A 22,247-nucleotide genomic window follows, 5' to 3' on the forward strand; every position below is an offset into this window, starting at 1 on the left:
TTGTTAGATACAATACTATATGATGCTACAACACCCTGGTGTTTGTAAATTAAGCAAAGTTAACACCATTAGTAACTGATGATTAACTCTAATTCGACATCTGTAACTAACAATTTTGAGCAGTAATGTATTAATACTTATATCAGATTTTTGTGTAAGCAAATTTTCAAAACAGTAGTAATATTATAGTTATGAATCCACTCTAAAAAACTAAACAAATGGTGGAGACAAGGAGGATAGGCAGGTTTTCATCAGCTAGAAGTATTGCCATTTTTAGTTTACCTTTCTCAAAGATGCAAGGTACGTTACCATTTTTTGTAACTTTGATTCCCCAGCACTTCCTAGTAAAGGCTTTTATTTTGATACACTTCCACCTTCCTACTCAGCCTGGTCTCTGCTCCAGCTTTACTGGCTCCATTGAGCCCCTGCATTCCTTCATCAGCCTTGCTGCATTTGAGCCAGCTCTCTGCAGTTGGTTCTTGCCAGACTGTCTAGTGTTGCTGAGTCTCCAGCAGTCTCACCCATGCTCTGCGTTCCTGTGGACCTGCTTTCTCTGGAACCTGCCTGTGCTTACTACCTGCCATGCTGGTACATGAACTGTTGCAAGACCCGTTGTCCTGATCATTAGTCTGCTCTCTGCCTGGTCTATGCCAGTTGTTCTTGTGTTGAACTGTTTTCGGCCTTGACTGTCACTTGTTCTGTTCACCAGTCATTGACTAACACAACTGCCTGTACTTGAATATTGTCTCCAATCTGTAGCATGTCTTCTTGCAAGTGTCCTGTAACTCTGCTAGGAAATACTACCTGTTTACTTTTCTTCAGTGTTCTTGCTACCTGAAGACCAGAACTGTCTATGTTCTCATCCTGATACTTACCTGTTGTCCACCATCTCATGCTCAGAAGCCATTGTTTGTGAACTCAAATGCTGCCATTTTGAGTCAGCTTGTCATCACTGTTCATTCATCACCATAACTCCTAATGTGAAGTCTGCAGTTTCTTAAAATTACCAAAATACTTTATACTCCTTTTTTGGTTTGAAGACCCCCTGACCTTACTGTATCTTCATATGTTTTACTGTGTGTCTCCCAGATAACAGCAGGGATGGATTAAGGTTTTGTGAAGAATTTCACAGCTGTCTCAGATAGTAAAGACATGAAAATGACTATGTTGTATTTGAATTATAGTACTGGTGAAACCTCTGGTTGAATGATAATGCCCAATGCATTTCTCATGTTCATTCTCATGTTCATTTATTTCTGACTACTTTGCACAGTGCAGCTCTACATTGTACACTAGCATCCAGTAATTCAGTTTATATCCAAATTAACTTGGTTACACCAACCAGACGTGCAATCTCAAAGTACTAACTCAATAAAACAAGTCAGTTGAACACAACTAAAGTACAAGGATGTACAGTAACATAATGTGTTCACAGCTTTCTGTCTAATGCAGCACCAACTCACAAGGTAAGAAATTGTCTGAAAACATAAGAAACCAGACTGTGAGACTTTCTAAATGTGGCAGAGCACACAAGAGCATGAATAGGTAAGAAAGCTAAAGCACAGGTATAGGATGAGCCATGCTACCAATAACAGAAGGCGCATTGGCTGTGTGTGGAAAAATGACACCACATACAATTCACTATTTACACAATCTTGCATTGAAAACAGATGGCAAGTGCTTCTGACTTGGCACAAGGATTATCTGTGGAAACTGGTGTTTTAGAAACTGGTGTCCAACAAGAAAACCGCTGCCTACAAAATGGCAAAAAACTACCAGATTAAACTTTTATGAAGAACATGAAACAAAGTCTGATGAATATTGGCAGCACATACTTTGGTCAGATGAAACCAAAATAAATAACTGTGAATCAGATGGAGTCCAGGGCTACCACTCTGCATAGTGCTGCCTGTGAAACATGGATGTAGGCGTGTGCTGATACAGGGATGCATAAGCACATTAGCTGTATGGCAGGCGATGCTTACATGGCACTATGAATACAAGTTTATACCTGTAAAAAAAGATGTCTTTAAGTCTCAATAAGCTTAGTAAGGTTTTTCCATTATGCAAATGATCCCAAACACACAGCAAAAATCACACTGAAGTTTTTAAGTGTTACTTTAACCATGATGTTTCTGCTGGTTGCATCACATTTAAACATGCTCCATTCATTTTATAGCTAGCAGTTCAAATTCTGATTTCTTCCCATGACGATCATCTCAGTTTCATCTTGTGCATGTCTCTGTTTTGTGCACAGACTGGGCTAGTCCAGATCGGGGAGGACAGCCTTTTTATCCTGCCGGTAGGTGAAAACAATCCATCACAGTCATTTAATGGACTTAAACACCGTCTGCTGCGACAAAGACGCTCTGCCAAGTCCAGCTCTACTCCAGATGCTGACAAGCACAAGTACTGTGGAACTGTACAAGGTGAGTGACACAGACCTAGACTGAAAGGCTCAGGGTGTGGGATTACGGTCACAGTGACATCAAGATTTGTTGGAGCCAGCATATCAGGCCATCCAATCAGCCAATCAGCCAATCAGCCAATATGGTGACTTTGTCACCAGTCACCATATTGTTTTACAGTCAAAGACAGACTGTTATCTTGGTACCAGAGTGGATGATGGGTGATACAGCCCTGTTGGGTGCCACTCCTCAGTTTGAAGATCCTGAAGAAGATGTTCCCTATAGAGAACCTGGGGCCTGTCTAAGATTCAGTTACAAAGCATGGTGCTTTGTGTATTGAATTGAACTGAAGTCTATGAACAGCATAATCATCTGTTCTATCATTCAGAGTCTGATGGCAGTAGAGAGGGTGATGTCTGCAGTTCATTTATGGTGATAGGTGAATTGTAGTCGGTCCAGTGTGGTGGTGAGTTTGGGTCTATGTTCTAGAGGCTGGTACTAAACAACATCCCTGGCTTTCATTAGGGTACTTGGTGGAGAACCAGGACTCTGTCCAGGTACAGCTGGTCTGTAATTGTGACTGTAACATCCTTATTTGTGATGTAGCTTTCTGTATGTTTTCCTTGGTGAAATCCCAGCAGCAATGCAAAAACTATGAGGTCGCCTGATGAAGTTTGTTGATGTTCCTGTAAAGATCACCAGTAGCATTAGTCTCTATGTTAGGGGTGATGTAAACATTGTTACTATTCGTTGTGACTCATGAACTTCCTAGGGAGATAAAAGAAAGGGCTACATTTGGCTGCCAGAAGTCACTGCATTTATACACCATTCATTGTTAAATGACAGGTGCATAGTCATGAACATGAGACACAGCATGCCTGTATTCATGAGCAGGTTCATCTGTACACTTGCCCATTTAAATTTCATAAATGCAGCATTCTCTGCAGAGCAATTAGTCCAAATCAGTAATAAACTAGGTTCGTTATTGATTGCAAATCTAATCTTCTGCCTCCCATGCAGTGTTTATTACTCTTATATTCATGTAAAGACTGTAAGAACTTTGCTGCTGATGTGCCTCCCTTTGCTGTGTTGCCAGAATCCTCTGTTGCAGTATTTCCAACTGATCAGCCTGAAAATATACCCCTATTGAACTTGTGGATAGCTGCCATTTTCTTATGTTGACGTCTCAGTTTGACTTTTGTAAATTATGTTTTTAAAAACAAATTTCTTGCTTGTTATACTCCTTACATTTTTACAAATAGTGCTTTGGAGTAACAAAGAGGATTTTTATGCTTAAATCTATTTGGCAGAGGAATGGCTTCATACATATGGGTCAAATTACCATGGATGGGATTCATGTGATTTTTCAGAATGTTGGGAATGTTCCTCACACTCACCTCAAAAACCCTGAAACATCTTCCAAATCCTTCTGCAGTGATGTGCTCGCAGTGAACTATGTGAATGAAGTACTGTCTGCGTCTTCACCCTCCCAGCGAAAATGGGCCAGTTGAACATCCCAGGAAAGCAGTGCTAATAAATCATAAGTTTCAGAGCAGCGTTTACTGCTATACGCCAAGCTTTGATGTTCATTCAGCTCCAGTGTATTGTAAGCGAGGCTGTGTGGAATGCAGATGTTTCCTTATTTAAAGTGTATCTACTTTCGGCAATGTTCTTGTTGGAACCTGCTGAGCCTTTCGCTGTTAACGCTATCAAACACAGAGCAAACTACTCACTCTGCTCTTTTACATTAATAATGTGCATATTTTCCCATCCCTTGGTGTGTCTCTGCCAAGATTATAGATTTTTTTAGAGAAAAGAATTCATAGCAAAGAGTTTTTTCAAAGCAGAGCAACGTTGGTCTGCTGTTTTGTAGTGTAGAACACACCTGAATATAGGATCCAGTCAAGAGCACTAATGACTGGCTCGGGAAATCATGGAAAAGTTTAAATAGTTGCAGACTGGAGTTACAGTTATCCAAACATTTCTCTGAGCAGAACACTCAATGAGGGAAGCCAAAGAACCACATCATACAGCCAAAAACCTGAATTAAAAAGTTTGCTGCGGGATTGTTTGCTTTACTGGCTTCTAAGTAGGTATCTGTTTTAGTTTTACTGACTTCTCTGAGGCAAAGCCACATTAGAGGCAGGAAGCCAAAACTAACCAAACTGTCAATCAGCCAATCAGGATTGACCTTCTCCAGTCTCTGACAGTTTTGTGGCACACCAGAGCTGAGCGTACAGGCAGAGAGGGTGAGTGGGTGCATAAGGCTTGGCAAGTGCAAAAAGCAGCAGTTTGTCAGGTTATTAATGTGTGTTTAAATTAACATTAGCAAAGAAGTAAATACATTTAGTGAATAGATTTTTGAATAGATTTTATAAATTCTGTGGCTGCAGGTAGGGTTGCCACCTTCAGTGTAAAAATGTAGCAGCCAGAACACAACAGTGCATTAAGATGAGAGAGCATCTCCTCTTCCCTCTGACCTGTCAGCTATTCTAAACAGGTGTGGGCTTTATTTAATATTACAGTTCTCATCATTGTAGGTGCTAAATTTATGCATTGAGAATGGGGAAAAAAACACAACAAATTGCTTTCCATGTTGATTCAATTTAGGACAGAACATTTTAATAATTAAAAGTGATTTGTGGCCCTAACTCTGACTGGGGAATGCATGAGACAGGGAAATATCGAACTATAAATTGTTATAAGCTTCAGAAGTGAGCAGTTGAAATCAACTGTTGTTTTTCTTTAACCTCCTGTTAGTGTGAATGTGTGCAACCCCAGATGTCTTTGTGTTCTGCTAACTATGACTAGTGGTATTTGTAAACCTATCATTGTTAGTGGAGAAATGGCAAATAACTGTCAAACGTCTCAATTGAAACACACAAACAGACTGTCGAGCTGCAGACAGTGACTCTGCTGCGCCTGATCTGTGGTGTTATCACTGTGTTGGCTTGCAGACAATTACAACTCCTCTCAGACGTTTACCACGTTTTCCCTGTCATTAACCCGAGTAGCTTGACCTTGAGAACTGAGCTGCACCCCCAAAGTTACATAACACCATCTGATCTTAAGGCCACCAGCACTTTGGACAGTCTGTATAAATAAATTCTTTCCATATTTTCACAACTGGGGCATACACCATAAGTAAAACCAACTTTTTAGAAGGAAAGAAGTAAAGCCTGCAGCGTGTGAGTGTCAGACTGCAGCCATTGTACAAAGTTTGAGCAGGGTTTTCATATGTTTTCATGACACACTTTGTAGTCCCTAATAGCTTCGCATTTTACATTCTGTCCTACTGCACAGCTGATGTGCAATGATTTGTAGAAGTTTCTACAGTCTCTAATTGACATTAGGTTATAGTGAATGGAATCCTAGTGAACTTAAACTATTCCTTATTCTACCCTGAAATTTCTGGGATATCTGACATTCCCAACGGCATGCTCGAGTGGCCCCCAGTGGCAGCAGAGTGTGTAATTGGAGTGTTGGGTCATCCAGCCCCAGAGACATGGAGGGGATTGGTGTACTAAGGTAAGATGGATGGAAAAAAGTGCCAGATTATAAATGATTTTCTCTCTATTTATTCCTGGCTGGACTCTGCCATTTCCATCTTTTTCTTTTCTGAAGCTCTGTTCTGTTCTGTTCAATTCTATTCTATTCTATTCTGATGGTCTCTGGAGAGAGATACAGACAGAGGCAGACTTTATATCCATTAACAATCAGCTCCACATCCAGAGGAATTCACAACATGACAGTGTCCCTCCTGCCCTTGCTCTTGCTCTCTCTGTCTCTCTCACTCTTTCTTTTTGTTTCTCTCCGTCATTCACCCATGCATTCTTTGTACAGTAGAAGTGTAAGTCTACTTGGATGGAGGTAAATGTGTCATATGGTTTAAGAACCTAGAGGAGGAGAATGTCTGTGGACTTTACCTGTGGAAGTCACACTTTTGATTTTCATGGCTTGTACAGTCAAATAAAAAAACATTCCCTGTAACATTCAACAGGACGTAAAAATACCCTGTGGAGCTTTTCATCTCTGTTAGTGTTGTTCTCTGTCTTGTTTGTCATACACACTTATGTCAGTGGTTTCACATTAGAACACACCAAGCTGTTGAAGGTAGTACACACGGATGTAAACATTTCAAGGATACACACAACACATTTTGAGTCAACACCGAATGTAGATATAACTTTTGTTTGTTTGCAAAAAACCCCCACAGGCCAACTGTAACCCCCTAAACTTTCAACCTTAATAGTCTGATGAAGTCATGCCTTATCTAGGCAGGTTTTGCTGCTCAGCTATTCCACCAATCAGCACCTATGCAGTTTTTGTATGTTCTGTATGTCTACAGACTTTTTTAACACTCATATTTTGCATACACATAAATATCACATGTTTGTAACATTGATTTTTTTAATGTACTGGTTTTAGGCATAGATATTTAACTTAATGTTTCTTACAGCATTATTCAGATACAAGAGGGCATTAATCCTCAAATCCTCTTCTATAGAAATTCCAGATATCCATTAATCTTAATTTGAAGTAACTCATTCTCTTCATTTTATGTATTATCATTTATTATTATGGAAACTTAGCTTGCTATATTTTATTGATAGTGTACAAGATTCTGCTCCTAGAGTTTTTGTTCTAATCACATCACACAGAGAACAGGCGGCACTTGTTTTAGGTCTAGGAGCTTTACTTACCGACGACCCTCATGGCCATACCAGCTAACAGTCAACAACAGCTTGAACTTGACAAGCCAAAGCTTGTCAAGATACTTCAGGGGGTTGCAGTGTTGGTGATCCTAATTTTGAAGCTGATGTGTCTTCAGATCAGAATAAAGACAGCTGCAACAAACAACCACAGTAACCACAGTTTTATAACATGGAACATGCAACCACTTAAATGAAAAGAGGAGCAGTGGAGAATGTTTGTGGGACCAAACATGTCACGACCAGCATCAGTGTTAGAAAGAAGGTCATTGAAAATGTGCTAGAGTCAGAGGTGTGAAGCCAAGACAGTGAAAATGTGTGATAGAAAGTTGCAACAAAGCCTGATTGTCTATTGAGTTTTCTGTAAGTGTCCAGGTTCCAGGTGTTATTGTCTTCACACAGAAAGCCTTTTCAAGTAATTTGTCTAGTATGTGCATTCCTGTTTAAATCAGGCTTGTGTTCTACTTGTGCTAGATGCATGTAACCCAGTGTGACCTAAAACACATTATGCTCCAAGTCTATTTTCTTGTGTTGTCCATGCATCACTACAGTGAAAACACAGGTGACCCACAGCAAAACACTGATGCTGCTACTCTGCTAACATACAGTACCATTCACAATATATTATTTGTATAGATACAGTGTTAGACTAGCAACTGTTGAATGTAGGCTTCACAAGTCCTGGATCCATCTTTGTACTGGACACACAGACAAATTAATATCAGTCACACAATGTGTGTGTAATAGTGTTCAGGACAGCAGAAAAGTATAGTAGTAGTAAAATTTGACTGATAAAGTTCCTTTTCCTCAAAATGTTCTGGTTGTTTGGAATTTTTATAATATAATGTAGATAAGCATCATCACAGTTATCAGTCTAATCTAGGTTATTTGAAGACAGGGGCTTTATGTTAAAAAATGTGAATGTGTTTTTTTATTCTTTCAAAAAGTAATCTTTTTATTACACATGTAGAAGTTTGCTTTGCGATGATCATCTGAGAAACAGTAATCACTTCAGGCGTGAGCAGCTGAAGTTATTGTATGAAGCAGTCCTCTCCCACAAAGTGCTGAGCAGGCAGAGTCACTGTTCCCCTGCGGTGCTGCTGTTGGTTTCACAGTTCAAAGCACTGTTATTTGTCTCACTGTGGTTCAAAACCATCCTCTCTTCTTCTTTATTATTAGGCGTTCCCCTCCAAATATACAGCAGCTCTTTGATCCCTGCTGGGGAGTATCATTTTTCTTTCTCTGTGGGATATGTAGCACATTTAATGGGACCACTATCTCTCAGCTGTCTGGTCTATAAGCTGTCATATCAAAGTATGATTTCTGTTGTTGGGGGTTCTTTTTAGTTTATGAATGGTAGCATCCCTATTGGATCATGTCCTCCAAAAACCAGATGCACCTCTTCCAACTTTCAGAGGTACTGACGATCTGGTTTGAAAAAATGTAACCTGTCTGTGATCTGATGGTCAGCAGATCCACTGGCTATAGAAGGATTCTTGCCCTTATTCTCACTCCATCAAAATGAATTAATTGTGTTCCCTTGTTCCCTTGTTAGATGCTAGTTGAGGTTGGCAGGACTTGAAAAAAATATCTAAAATACCAACCCTTAGTTGTCTAGCCTTAACCCTCAGAGAGTTACCAGTCAAATCTTTACCACAAAGCTGTAAGACCAGAACATACACATATCACTTGATTTGTAAGGCAATGAAGAGTTGTGTTAATCACAACCATTTAAAGTTTGAATTGAAAGAAGAACCAAAACAAATCTCAGGATTCTCAGGACATTAAATGTATTCATTATTCCCTCAACCTGAGGTGTTTGAGGTGTCCATTGTCCACCAGAAATCCACCAAAAAATTGACTTCAGTTTTTTTTAAGTGTGGTTATATTTTAATATTTGGTATCTTAGGAAAACAGTATAAAACAATGCTTCACAGATTTGTAGGACCACACATGTGCCATATACTGTACCATACTCCCAGCACTAAACTGAACCTTCTTCACCCACTCCTCCTTCCAACTATAAATCCAAATTAATCAGGGCCTTTGATCAGCAAGATCCCCATTCCTCTCTCTCCAGGAGTGTATGTGATGATGTCTGACATTCTGGGCGTTACAAAACAAACCGAATAGCAACACTACAAGTGGATTTACACCCAAAAGAGCTTGAGGATTGACAATTGAGAGAACACAGATGCTTTTTGTAAGTGCTATGTGACCGGGGTCTGAACTCACAGTTCTCCAATCATCACACTACTCTCTACTAAACTTTACAAAAGAGAATAGTTTCCATTATCATTAAAAAAACACATCAGCAGAAAGTTCTTCAACTACAGAGTCATCTGTGAAAACACAAGCTGAGTGTGCACAACCATATTCAGTCAGACTTTCCCACCTAAGTTCATTCTCATCTCATTTGTAGGCACAGAAGACACACTCCTGTCCCTCTCTGCCCAAAACTTTGATTTAATTTAACAAAGTGCACATCTTCTAGTAAATTTTTGTCATTCACATATAATCTTTAAATCAAATCTTATGTAATATATGTACCCTATAATTTAATTATGTTATAATTAATTATATAGTGTGTGAATATATTGGAAGGCACTAACAATGTTTACTGTACGTACTTCCTGGTCTTAACCTCACTGTTTTATGACAGCATAATGTTGTAACATACAGGTTTCTAGTCTCCATTTTACATCCTGAGGCAGCTCCATCCAAGAACACATATGATACACAGTTACAGCACATATGATACCTTCCCCAGGCAGACATAACGCATAATGATAATAATTATTAGACATATTCTCAATGGACCAGACATATATGACCCAGCATACTCTCAGAACACTGCTTGAAAGAATTCTTAGCTTAATGCATCTAAATTGTTGGTCTTGAAATGACCTGTTAAAGTGTAGACATTGGTTTTCTCCATTTAAGACATGTGGAGTCAGAAGATTAATGATCTTGCCAGAAGGGACCACCTATCCTGTGGGCTAGACCCTTTATGATTTATGATTTATTTATTTAAACTGGGCATATTAATAAGCATGAACACTATAAGTCATGTAAATATGCCAGATTTGGCCATACAGGCTAATTTTCATCTGCAGTGCCATGACAGCTTGATGTTACAGCAAATCGACAGACATTTCACAAAAATTCAAACATACATAGAAAGGATGTATATTAATGAACAAATGATTAATAAAAACACGCAAATATGCACAGATAACACATAGAAGAGAAACATCACATTTGCACGATGACACAACACCACAAGAACAAAAACAAACACACAACCTCAACACAAAACATCAAAACTTACAACATTTACAAAACACAAAAAACTATCAGTAAAATTAGTAGAACACTAATTTAAACACTTCACAATGGTTAAATTATTTTGAATGTGTCTGAAATTTGCTGAATTAAATTTTATATTATTCAGAACTTTCTTCATTTGTGATTCAAATGCAAGTTTGGAATCAATAACAATGCCCAAATATTTGTATCCTTGGTCCACTGTTTATTTTTTCCTAGCAATCATGACAGGTTTTTTGAGGTTTAAATGTAAACATGAATTGTTAAGCCAGCTTTGTATAGATACCATTGAAGCTGAGAGTTCGTTAACAACCTGGCTCTTAGTTTTTGAATAAATATATATGATTGTGTCATCTGCATACATTTGACATGTTGTCGATGGACAAGCATCTGGCAGATCACTAATGTAAAGTTGAACCCTGTGGCACACCCATACGATTATTATTGTCAGAAGTGCTAATACTGTCCCGAATACACTGTCTTCTGTTTTCCAAATATGATTCTATCCATTGAATTACTGTAGCTAGAAATTATATTTAGGCAGTTTACTAATTAAGATTTCATGTTTAACTGAGTCGAACACTTTCCTAAGATCAAAAAGTATAGAGCCAAATACACCCCCCTTATCCAATTTAGACCTGATGTTTTTTTATCAGTAAATTATTTGCAGTGTCAGTGAAGTAGTTTTTCCTAAGCTAAACTGCATATGATGTAAAGTATTGATTGCATCTAAGTGTGATGCAGTTTGTTCAGATATATACTTATATCTGTATACTTTTTATACAGATATATATTTTTTAATAATTTTTGACACTGCTGGAATTATGCTAACGTGTCTGTAATTGACCACATCCATATGCTCACCTGGGAAACACTCCTGTGCTGATTGACCATTTAATGATTTTACAAATAACTGGAATGAGAACATCTTTATGGGTTAAGACAGTGTCAATCCCACATGTATCTTTGGCTCGTGATGATTTGACACAGGAAATAATTCGATTGTATTTTTATGTGGGTCACTTCTTTAAAAGATAAAACAAGGTTGTGAGTACTTAGAGGAGTGCCTGTGAGATTTGACTCACCATAGTCGTCCTTCCATCCTGATCCTTCCTTTGGGTAAACCACTCCCTATTGGCCAACTTGCTTACACTAAAGAAAGACTCCTTTTAAAAAGTGAGTGTAGCTTTGATCTCTTTGTTAGCTGGCAAAGACTCACTTTAACACTCTTACTTCTTGACCTGACAGCAACAGACCCCATCCCAGCCTGACTGTATGCCACAATCCACAGACATCTTATTGGTTTTCTTTAATTAATCATTGTTTTGCTGTTATTGTGTAATTGTTTAGTTCATAATAGTACACTTGTACATGTATGTTGTTATTTCTCATTTTATTTTTTCTTTAAATCCTATGAATTTCCAATATCTCTTGTTCACATTTAATTCATTCTAGAGATGATGATTTAGTTATGGAATGATTCTGATGAATATTCATCATATTCATGATTGATTTCTTACAGATAGTTTGTTTCTCACTGATAACTCATTTTCTTTAGAGACTGAAATTTGTTTGCAGTGGTGTGGGACAATGCTCCAGTTGGCCGAGGTTTAATGGGAGCTGCAAAGCTTTTAAATTATGTTATTCCACTGTTTTTTTACAGCCAAGTTATATTACTTCTTAAATAATTTGAAAACATAGTAATTTGCAAGAAGGTTGTTCACTTCAGAAAAACAAATGCAAAACCACCAAACAATATAGTTTACCTGCTAATTGCACTCTACTAGAATTACAGCCTCCAGTTCATCAGAATAGAGTGTGAGATGCAACACTTTAAGGGAGTACATATGCAACAATACACAGATTATTCCACCTAGTTGGCTTCCAATACACTGGGGCTCCCTTGGTTTTTGGTTGGGAGTCAGTGTCCTGTGTGAGTCCATAATGCAACGTTACAGTGAGCCCCCACTCTTATGGTGCATTGTCACAGGCCTGTCAGAGCTTCCCTAAAAACAAAACATCTATCAGTCACATTTGTACACTCCAGGAAACAAGCTAAACAGACACCAGATGGGCCAAACAATACAGAGTTCATTCCAAGCTAGAACTTGGCCTGTGCAGAGGTGGCTGCTGAGTTCTTAAAGTAAGCGGTTCCACATTGACGTTGGAGCCTCCAGCTAGCTAAACACATGGGGGGATGTTAAAATCTCTTTAACATTGTTAACAAGCCAATTTAATGTCAACAGTAATAATGAGTAAAGAAGTAGGTTTATGCACTGGAGGACCTGAATTCACTCTGAGCCAAGTAATTCAAGAGCTCATTGTTGTAACCAGTGGAGTATTGACTCAGTTAGGAATTGCTTACTAATGACAAAGGACAATGTAACACATTAGGACTGGGTACTCCATTGATACCTGTCCAAATATGATACTCATGTTCCAATACCAAAATAATTGTTATAATATTATATTTATAATGGAATCACATAAGCCATTTTTACAGATACAGTCATGGCTCATTATTATTAAGTCTCACCTTATATAAGGCAACTAGGTTATAAATTGTGTCATACAACCATGAAGTTCACTAGCGAAAGCTTACACCTTAACAATATTTTATTTGTCATGATAATGTTTCCCTAAAATGTAACAATTAATCATACTGGAGAAAGTAGAAAGAAATAATTTTAAAAAGGTTCACAATTGAAGAGAATCCAGATTTCACCTCTATCTATATTCCAGGGTTGCTAGAAGCTGTTGTGAGGTAACTTTATTTGACTATTCTCTGCCCTGCAGCAGGTTTTAAGTAGCAGTTTTGTACATTAGCATTAGCCTAACCACATGTTTCTGATGATCATTAAAGATACAGTATACATTTGCCTGATTGTAGCCCTTGGATTCTTGTCATTGCCATTTTGATCCTTAAGCGATCGATGATTTTTGCTGATTTTTGCTAAAATGCAAAACATCTGAGCTATGAGGCAGCAAGACAAGTTTTGTCAAACAAGACAAAAAACCCTGAGCCAGGCCCTGCAATGTTCCCAGTGTTTCCCCAGATAGCACATTAAGAATCAGCCCGTCTGGTGGGCAAGCAGGAAATCAAGAGTGAAGAACACTGAACTGGAAAACAACCAAGAAGAAGGTGAAGGCAACACCCACTGGAGAGAGACCATGAGGCAAATGGTGAAAGCAGAATCTCCCTGTGATGAAAAACTGGAGGTAGATGGTAAAGGTGAACCTGTCAAAAAGAACAGGAGGGTGGCAGTGCATGGAGGCACATCTCCTCCAGATTGTTAAGGAGTGTGTTACGCTGTAGTGGTAACCTTGGAGATCATTACAAACCTCTGACTTGATGAGAACCTTGAGTGAACCTGAGTGAAGTAATACTATATCCATCAACAATTTTGTCTGCTTTCCCAGCAGCCACTCTGCTGTTTTCTTCTTTGGTTGATCCCAAGGCTTCACTTGGGCCTGTGTCATGATTCAGTCAGTTACTTTTTCTCCAAAAGCTTTAATTACACACTTCAATTACACGCGTTTACAACTCTTGATTTAATACTACAATTATATTAAAATCTGTAAAGAGTGATGAGTGATGCGTCACTGTATTACTTTTACCTCTGGTGTAGTTTTTCTAACCTTGGTCATTCTGTCTGCCTGTCTGCCTGTTTGTGGTAGGGAAGAAGAAAGAAAAGAGGTCAAAGGTGGATGAAGAGGGTCGTGGGAAAAGAAACGCCATTCGCCTGCACGACACATATATTGTGGAGACGGTGGTGGTGGCAGACTCAGATATGGTGCAGTACCATGGTGGTGAGGCTGCACAGAGGTTCCTCCTGACTGTCATGAACATGGTAAGAATCCTACAAACAAATACAGTCCTCTAACCACCAATATTTTTTGTTAGACAAAGTAAATGGACATTTTCCAAAGCTATACTTTGTTTCCTTGCTTAGCCCTCGTGGAGGGATAGTTAACACAGTGAGGGAAGTTGTAGAAAAATAGCAGGTTTGGAAGATACCACTATGATTTGTCTGGGGCTCCTCAACATTCATATGAACTTTCTGCATAGATGGATGTTTCTTTAGGGAGGGATCTTTTTGTGGCAAGGAGGATTGATGACATCAACCATAGCACATATGTACACACTCTGGTTGTGTCAGACAGACTCAAACTTATTAAAGTAATGATAGATTTTCTAGATTTTCAAGACTAACTTGGTCATCACATATACAGAGTTTCCATGTGTTTCCAATTTCACATCCCCAGTATGACGTAAAAACCATGATACTGGTGTACCTGTTTACTCAATTTACTCACTGGTGGAGTGTTTTGCATTACTGATGGAGGTGAGCCAAAACTACATCCCGAGTTTTTCATCAATGCAGCCCTGTGTTATAGCAGTCCTGACCAGCCAACTGAATAAGCTTGCTTAGTATTTGAAACACAGAGGAGCCTTCCAGCTTTGGCTCAAGCACTGGAGGCCAGACAGGGAGAGTGGAGAGACATGCACAATAAGACAGCAAAACCTGTTTTCCTTAAGGCTGTATGAATATTTTCAATACTACTTGAACTATTAAATAATCAATAAGTGTACAAAAGGTTGGGAAATAGTGAAATGCACTCAGCCTTTTATCAAAGTCCAAAGATGAAGTTACTACTAGTCGACTTAGACCAAATGTGGGAGCTGCATTTGGCTGAATCCATACTAAATTCACTCTAACTGGTTCAAGTAGCACATGCAGGAAAGGTGGCATTCTTAAGGATAACTCTGAAAGAATGGGAGTACAATGAGATAAAACCCTAGAAACCTAAGCTGTTTGGTTCTCTGTTATAGAAAAATATTGGAATAATAATATATAATAATAGACTTAATAATAATATAATTGTCTTTCTACTTAAGACTGCAAGGATAAACAAGTGGAATATTCTTGCTCTTGTTGCTTTGTAAATAATTGTTAGGCATGTTTCATTCAGGTCGGTTATTCAGTCATTCATTTTGAGCAAGGTCCAAATGGAGGACCTCTAGCCCAATGTGATGTTGTCAGAAATCTTGTTTTTTTCTGACCAAAACATCTAGAACAGATGAAATCAAAATGTCCTCAAATTGTCCATTTTTTTGACCACATCCAAAATTCACTTTTTTCAGAATTCCTGGGTGCTCTAGGAACGTAACCCCTGTGAATTTCAGGAGTTTACTGTACTATTATTATCAGCACTACATTTCTTCCAATCGTTGCATCCAAACAGCAGCAGTTGTCTTCACCAGATAAACCTGAGACAGACGTTTGGTGCGACAGGGAGGCATTTGTGGCAAAGATGTTTCTGTACATATATACATTGACACTGAACACAGAAACATTGTCTGTGGCTTGTGTCGTTTTTTAAATGATACCATAAAACTGGGCATACACTTGATTTCTCTCTGCTCATGTGTCCTTCCTTTACACCTTTCCTTCTATGACAATAAAATCTATAGTAGCTGTTCTGACTTTTGCAGGTCTACAACATGTTCCACCATCAGAGTTTGGGAGTCAGGGTCAACATTCGAGTCACCAAGCTGGTGTTGCTTCACAGCCGTCCAGTAAGTGTGACTTTTCATCCTCTTTGACTCTTTTTTTAATTATATGGGGACCAGATGCTGTAAATCACTGAATTTCTCTGAAGGTTCTTAGTGCTTTTGTCAAAAGTTCTTGTAGTCAGTGCTTGCATGAGCTGAAGTTTTAGATAATAGGTAGCAGACCCAGTGATGCAGGACTGTTGTAACCACTAGAATCTATCTTATAACTTGTATTCTCTTTGAAGTTTTCAATAACACTGTGGCTGTAAAAAATGCTTGTAAAAAATGCAAATTTAAAGTTAAATGAGACATTGGGTCAAAGTACCAGAGTGGATGAATTTAATTTGCTCTGTTTCTGTTTGGCAGCAAAGGCTAAAAGTGGGCCATCATGGAGAAAGGTCTCTGGAGAGCTTCTGTAACTGGCAGTATCAAGAATTTGGGGGCCCAAGGTACCTTGGTACCAACCATGTACCTGGTGGAAGGGATGATATCCCACCAGTGGATACTGCTGTGTTGGTAACCAGGTATGTAGCCAGTATGAATGAATAATAATGAATCCTAAATGTAATAAATGTGATCTCAGCTCTTTGACCAGCTGTGTTTTTCTGAATATCTGATTACAAGTAGACATCCTTCCTTTACAGCCATAAAAATTTTCTGGATGTTGTTGTGCCTATAAAACAATGCGAAAGTGAAAGAGCTGCTATGACTTTTGAAAATCGTAGTGGTTCCACTAGATCAGAATCTGATGATAAGTCATTTTACAGGGTTTGTGTAAAATATATTCACTATTTAGAGTTGCTACATTTCAACTATTGTCTACAAGAAAAAAAGGCTTTTTGGGCCAGTGTGCGTCATGTGATGAACACAGAGCCTTCAGTAAGAGAGTTTGGCCACTGTGCCAATATTGCTTCACAGCCCTGTGCTGTTCCTGGGGGCTTGGGTCTTGTTGGGGACTGGTTCCCAGATGCTGACATGCATCTGTTCACACCAAGCTGAGGATTCCCACGTGTCAGTGGGATCCTCTCCACCTCCATTGTTGTTGCTGTGGCGCTAGTACACTCAGCTTTGCTTAGAGTTGTAAAAAACAGCTACTTTAAATGTTTATAACTTCCAAGTCTTCAGTCCACACCTGGCCTTTCCAGAGTATTCTCCCTTCTTTCCTTGAAAATAAATGCATTAGCACTATAATGTAGCAAGAAGTTTAGTTGAAGGGACTATTTTGATGAGCATGGCCAGTTAAATTTGATTTAAGTGGAATAAAATGTATGCTGTGTTGCACCTAAGGCTTCATACTGACTTTAACCCCCCCCATCTAAAAACACAGTTCTATGATTCATTTGAGTGGAGTCTGCTTGGTAATGAAGGGGGTAGCACATGGCAGTGTAGGGTTGTTTGGCAAAAATTGTTGAAATTGGCTCAGCTTTTGCTATGCCCAGATGGTGGCATTTTATTTGCAGGAAAGGAGTAAGAACAACCATTTTTTTAGAACTCTGCTGGAAAAAGCTCTTCAGAAAGTCCCGGAGTGATTTGAATGTCACATAACACAGCTCTAAGAGGATTTAGCTATAAACAGCAAAACTGCAAAGAAAAGAGAAATGTTACAGCTATTGCCAGGCAAAGCAATTTGTGCTGCTGTGTTTTGGCTTCTATCTCTCTGATGCTTTGTTGTACCATGTTGTTACATCAGAGCAGACTCTGAGAGTCTGCGCAGTCTCAGCTTTCATTTGGAGTGGGCTTGTGTGATTTGCATAAAGTGTTCCAGTAGCAGAGCGGTGCAGTGTGAAATTTTATATTTAAGTAAGTCATTTGAGTTGTGTTTGGGATACAGTGGGTACGGAAAGTATTCAGACCCCTTTACATTTTTCACTCTTTGTGTCATTGCAGCCATTTGCCAAAATCAAAAAAGTTCATTTTATTTCTCATTAATGTACACTCAGCACCCCATCTTGACAGAAAGAAACAGAAATGTAGAAATTTTTGCAAATTTATTAAAAAAGAAAAACTGAAATATCACATGGTCATAAGTATTCAGACCCTGTGCTCAGTATTGAGTAGAAGCACCCTTTGGAGCTAGTACAGCCATGAGTCTTCTTGGGAATGATGCAACAAGTTTTTCACACCTGGATTTGGGGATCCTCTGCCATTCTTCCTTGCAGATCCTCTCCAGTTCTGTCAGGGTGGATGGTGAACGTTGGTGGACAGCCATTTTCAGGTCTCTCCAGAGATGCTCAATTGGGTTTAGGTCAGGGCTCTGGCTGGGCCAGTCAAGAACGGTCACAGAGTTGTTCCGAAGCCACTCCTTTGTTATTTTAGCTGTGTGCTTAGGGTCATTGTCCTGTTGAAAGGTGAACCTTCAGCCCAGTCTGAGGTCCTGAGCACTCTGGAAGAGGTTTTCTTCCAGGATATCTCTGTACTTGGCCGCATTCATCTTTCCTTCAATTGCAACCAGTCGTCCTGTCCCTGCAGCTGAAAAACACCCCCACAACATGATGCTCCCACCACCATGTTTCACTGTAGGGATTGTATTGGGCAGGTGATGAGCAGTGCCTGGTTTTCTCCACACATATCGCTTAGAATTAACGCCAAAAAGTTCAATCTTGGTCTCATCAGACTAGAGAATCTTATTTCTCATTGTCTGGGAGTCCTTCATGTGTTTTTTGGCAAACTCTATGCGGGCTTTCATGTGTCTTGCACTGAGGAGAGGCTTCCGTCGGGCCACTCTGCCATAAAGCCCCGACTGGTGGAGGGCTGCAGTGATAGTTGACTTTGTGGAACTTTCTCCCATCTCCCTACTGCATCTCTGGAGCTCAGCCACAGTGATCTTTGGGTTCTTCTTTTCCTCTCGCACCAAGGCTCCTCTCCTACGATTGCTCAGTTTGGCTGGACAGCCAGGTCTAGGAAGAGTTCTGGTCATCCCAAACTTTTTCCATTTGAGGATTATGGAGGCCACTGTGCTCTTAGGAACCTTGAGTGCTGCAGAAATTCTTTTGTAACCTTGGCCAGATCTGTGCCTTGCCACAGTTCTGTCTCTGAGCTCCTTGGGCAGTTCCTTCGATCTCTTGCTCTGACATGCACTGTGAGCTGTAAGGTCTTATATAGACAGGTGTGTGCCTTTCCTAATCAAGTCCAATCAGTTTAATTAAACACAGCTGGACTCCAATGAAGGAGCAGAACCATCTCAAGGAGGATCAGAAGAAATGGACAGCATGTGAGTTAAATATGAGTGTCACTGCAAAGGGTCTGAATACTTATGACCATGTGATATTTCAGTTTTTCTTTTTTAATAAATTTGCAAAAATTTCTACATTTCTGCTTTTTTCTGTCAAGATGGGGTGCTGAGTGTACATTAATGAGAAATAAAATGAACTTTTTTGATTTTGGCAAATGGCTGCAATGACACAAAGAGTGAAACATTTAAAGGGGTCTGAATACTTTCCGTACCCACTGTATGTAAAAACGGTTTATGTATTCTTGTAGGCCAGATTCTGCTGATGTATAACATCACTATATTCTTTTGGGATTAGTGCATCGTTTCACGCTGTGTTTGGTAGTGGCTCCTTTAAGTCCCCAAATTTGGGGACACTTGGGTTAAAGCTATTCCAAACACAGCGCCCTTAAGTTCCAATTGCCCCTGGGGCTCAGTTCTCAGTTTATATTATCTGTGGACATAAATGTCTCTCGCTGACAGCTCTTACTCTTTCCAGTCTTGTGCATCTTTTTCATCTTAGAATTGATGACAGTGACAAATGACAGTTTCTATCTTTACCCTGTGTATGCCATGTTTCCCCCATGTTCCTCCATAGCTCCTCAGAGGTCTAGGCAATCATTGACAAACCCACCATCAAATGCGTGATAAATCTCAGTTGTCTGCTAACATTATAGACAAAGTGACAAAACCATGCTTCATACATTTCTATTTCTAATCCCTGGGTTAACATAAATCTTTAGGTCACGGGAAACCCATGACTAGCTTAACCTTATTTCAAAACTGTACTTTCAGGAAACATTCATTGATGGGTCCTAAATGGTTACTTGACCTGCCCAAAATGTCTGGAAAAAAGATGAAAATTCCTGTATATGAGCAGTGTCCCAGAAATGGAAATATTCCAATAATATCTTTATCACCAATGGATATTATAAATGTCAAGAAAAACTTCTTGATGAATATTACAATTGTAAGTATATGGATGTGTAGCAAAAATGCATTCGTTTTAGTGTTTGAGTGCAACTCCATATTTCCAGAGACTGTCTGAAAATGTGTGCTTTTATTCCCGTGACATTTTTTGTAGAATAACTTTTATCCAGAGCCTTGACAAGTGTGACAGATTCTACTTGAGTGGTGACCTATGTTAGGAGTCAGTGCTATAACCTCTGTCTTATTTCTCTTTCAGGACAGATTTCTGTGTTCATAAAGACGAACCCTGTGACACAGTAGGTGAGTACGCTCACATCTCTCACTCTCACGCACACACTTGTACTTAACCATCACTGACATAATTTAAACAAAATGGGATAAAATCTTATAGTCACTGTGTACGACTACACAGTTCTCTACAACATCTTTAACGAATTACTAGGACACAAAAAAGAAGAACAGAGTGTGGAAACAAATTTAGACAATTGTCCAGTTGGTCCAGAGTATGTACACATGGTCAGCAAAAAAGATAACCAAATACAAATTCACTGAAGTCCAGATACACCCAGGCATGTTGTATCCAAATGTGTGACTGAATTGTAAGGCAGTGTGTTGCCACCTTTGGCATTTAACATATAATTTCCTTCTGGAAAACCTAAGAGCTTGTTTAGGGCTTTTTCAGGAAAAGACGATTTTTCCTGTATTTTCTCTGTTGAGGCAAAAGATCTTTACCATGTGTAGCTGGACAGATTTACTAGAGTGTATTCAACATAACTTAATTTTATTTATATAGCACATTTCCAGCAATCATGTAGTTGACCCCAAAGTGCTGTATATACAAAAGCAACCATGAATACATACAACATATGTATGCTTTGTATCTTTCCTCTCCTTCTCTAAAAAGGGGATCTGTCAGATTGCTGGGTAACTTTGCAGTGCAGTGTGGCAAAAGTAGAGCCTGGATTTATTCGTTGGAGCCCACTGCTTTGCACCCCTGTACTGTCACAAGGGCCTTATTAAATGAATGCAGGGACTGCACTATCAGTCTGATAATGTATTGGCATACATATTTATTTACCTACACAATCTGTTACTGACAACTATATCATGATTAACACTTTTCTTGTTCTGTTCAGACAACTTAAAGCTCCATAAAACTCCATATTTGAGGTTTGGGAAAGACATCTCTGTTGTCTCTGAGTCTTGAGTTTCAACAATTTACCGGCCTGTATAATAACATTACATTTCCTGCACTGGAAAAACATGTTCCCAGTGAATATAATCCAGACAGCAACTATGTTTCCTCTAAAACATACGTGTGCAAAAGAAATTAGTAGTACATAAACATTCTTTGCAGAACACAGTGTTGCTAGAGAATGATCTACTCTGTGTAGTCCTGTTGATTTTGCTACTTGGATTTGATCTGCCTCTGTGAACCTCTCTGTTTCTGTATTATGTAATGCTGGAACTCACATTCACTATTATGATTTATGCTCTTGGAAGCCAAAGAGTTGGCTTTAATCCATAAAAGTTAAAGCAGTTTTCTTTTCTGCTTGTTTTCCAATTTGACCATATGAACACATGAACGAGCATGAATATTCCCTTAACTATAACTGACAGAGAAACAGAATACAAGTAGTAAACAAACAGAGAAACTGTGCACTGACACTATCTGAGTTAAGCACTGTAATATACTTCCATATCAAGCAGCAGCCCCTCACAAGTGCCTGTCACAGGGAAGTCTTGTCATATGATATACACCTTTGAACAGAGTCCAGCAAATCTGCTGATTTTTGCACAAGGAGGAATTTCCTTTATTCCTTCCTTTTCAGGGAGGAGTATGAATGTTTCCACACGCCAGCATCTGAAGCTGAAATTAAGAGAGGGCCCCCTGACACTTTTTATGTCTTTTATGAGGAGAATCTGTGTGTGTGTCTGTGTGTGCATGTCTTTATTATATTGTGCACCATTGAGAGGTATAACATTTATCATTATGACGATATCTTAGCTGGTCCTCACAACTTTAAAGAGCTTTTAGAGGGTTAAGACTGGGTTTTAGGAGTAAGGTTAAAATTAGGTTAGGGTAAAGCATTAGCTGTGATGTT

The 22,247-nt window shown here is 39.1% G+C and overlaps 1 protein-coding gene across 2 annotated transcripts in view; it reads left to right on the top strand.

Moving 5' to 3' along the window:
* Positions 1-22,247, top strand: part of adamts17 (ADAM metallopeptidase with thrombospondin type 1 motif, 17) — a 73,433-nt gene that overhangs the window by 5,941 nt on the left and 45,245 nt on the right. For both annotated transcript variants that reach the window (XM_026294364.1, XM_026294365.1), the window contains exons 3-7: positions 2,258-2,429; positions 14,126-14,298; positions 15,945-16,028; positions 16,371-16,528; positions 20,399-20,442. In XM_026294364.1, coding sequence (XP_026150149.1) covers positions 2,258-2,429; positions 14,126-14,298; positions 15,945-16,028; positions 16,371-16,528; positions 20,399-20,442 — 631 coding nt within the window. The remainder of the gene's footprint in view (positions 1-2,257; positions 2,430-14,125; positions 14,299-15,944; positions 16,029-16,370; positions 16,529-20,398; positions 20,443-22,247) is intronic.

This window comes from Mastacembelus armatus, chromosome 3 (genome assembly GCF_900324485.2).
Source record: "Mastacembelus armatus chromosome 3, fMasArm1.2, whole genome shotgun sequence".
Taxonomy (NCBI): Eukaryota; Metazoa; Chordata; class Actinopteri; order Synbranchiformes; family Mastacembelidae; genus Mastacembelus; species Mastacembelus armatus.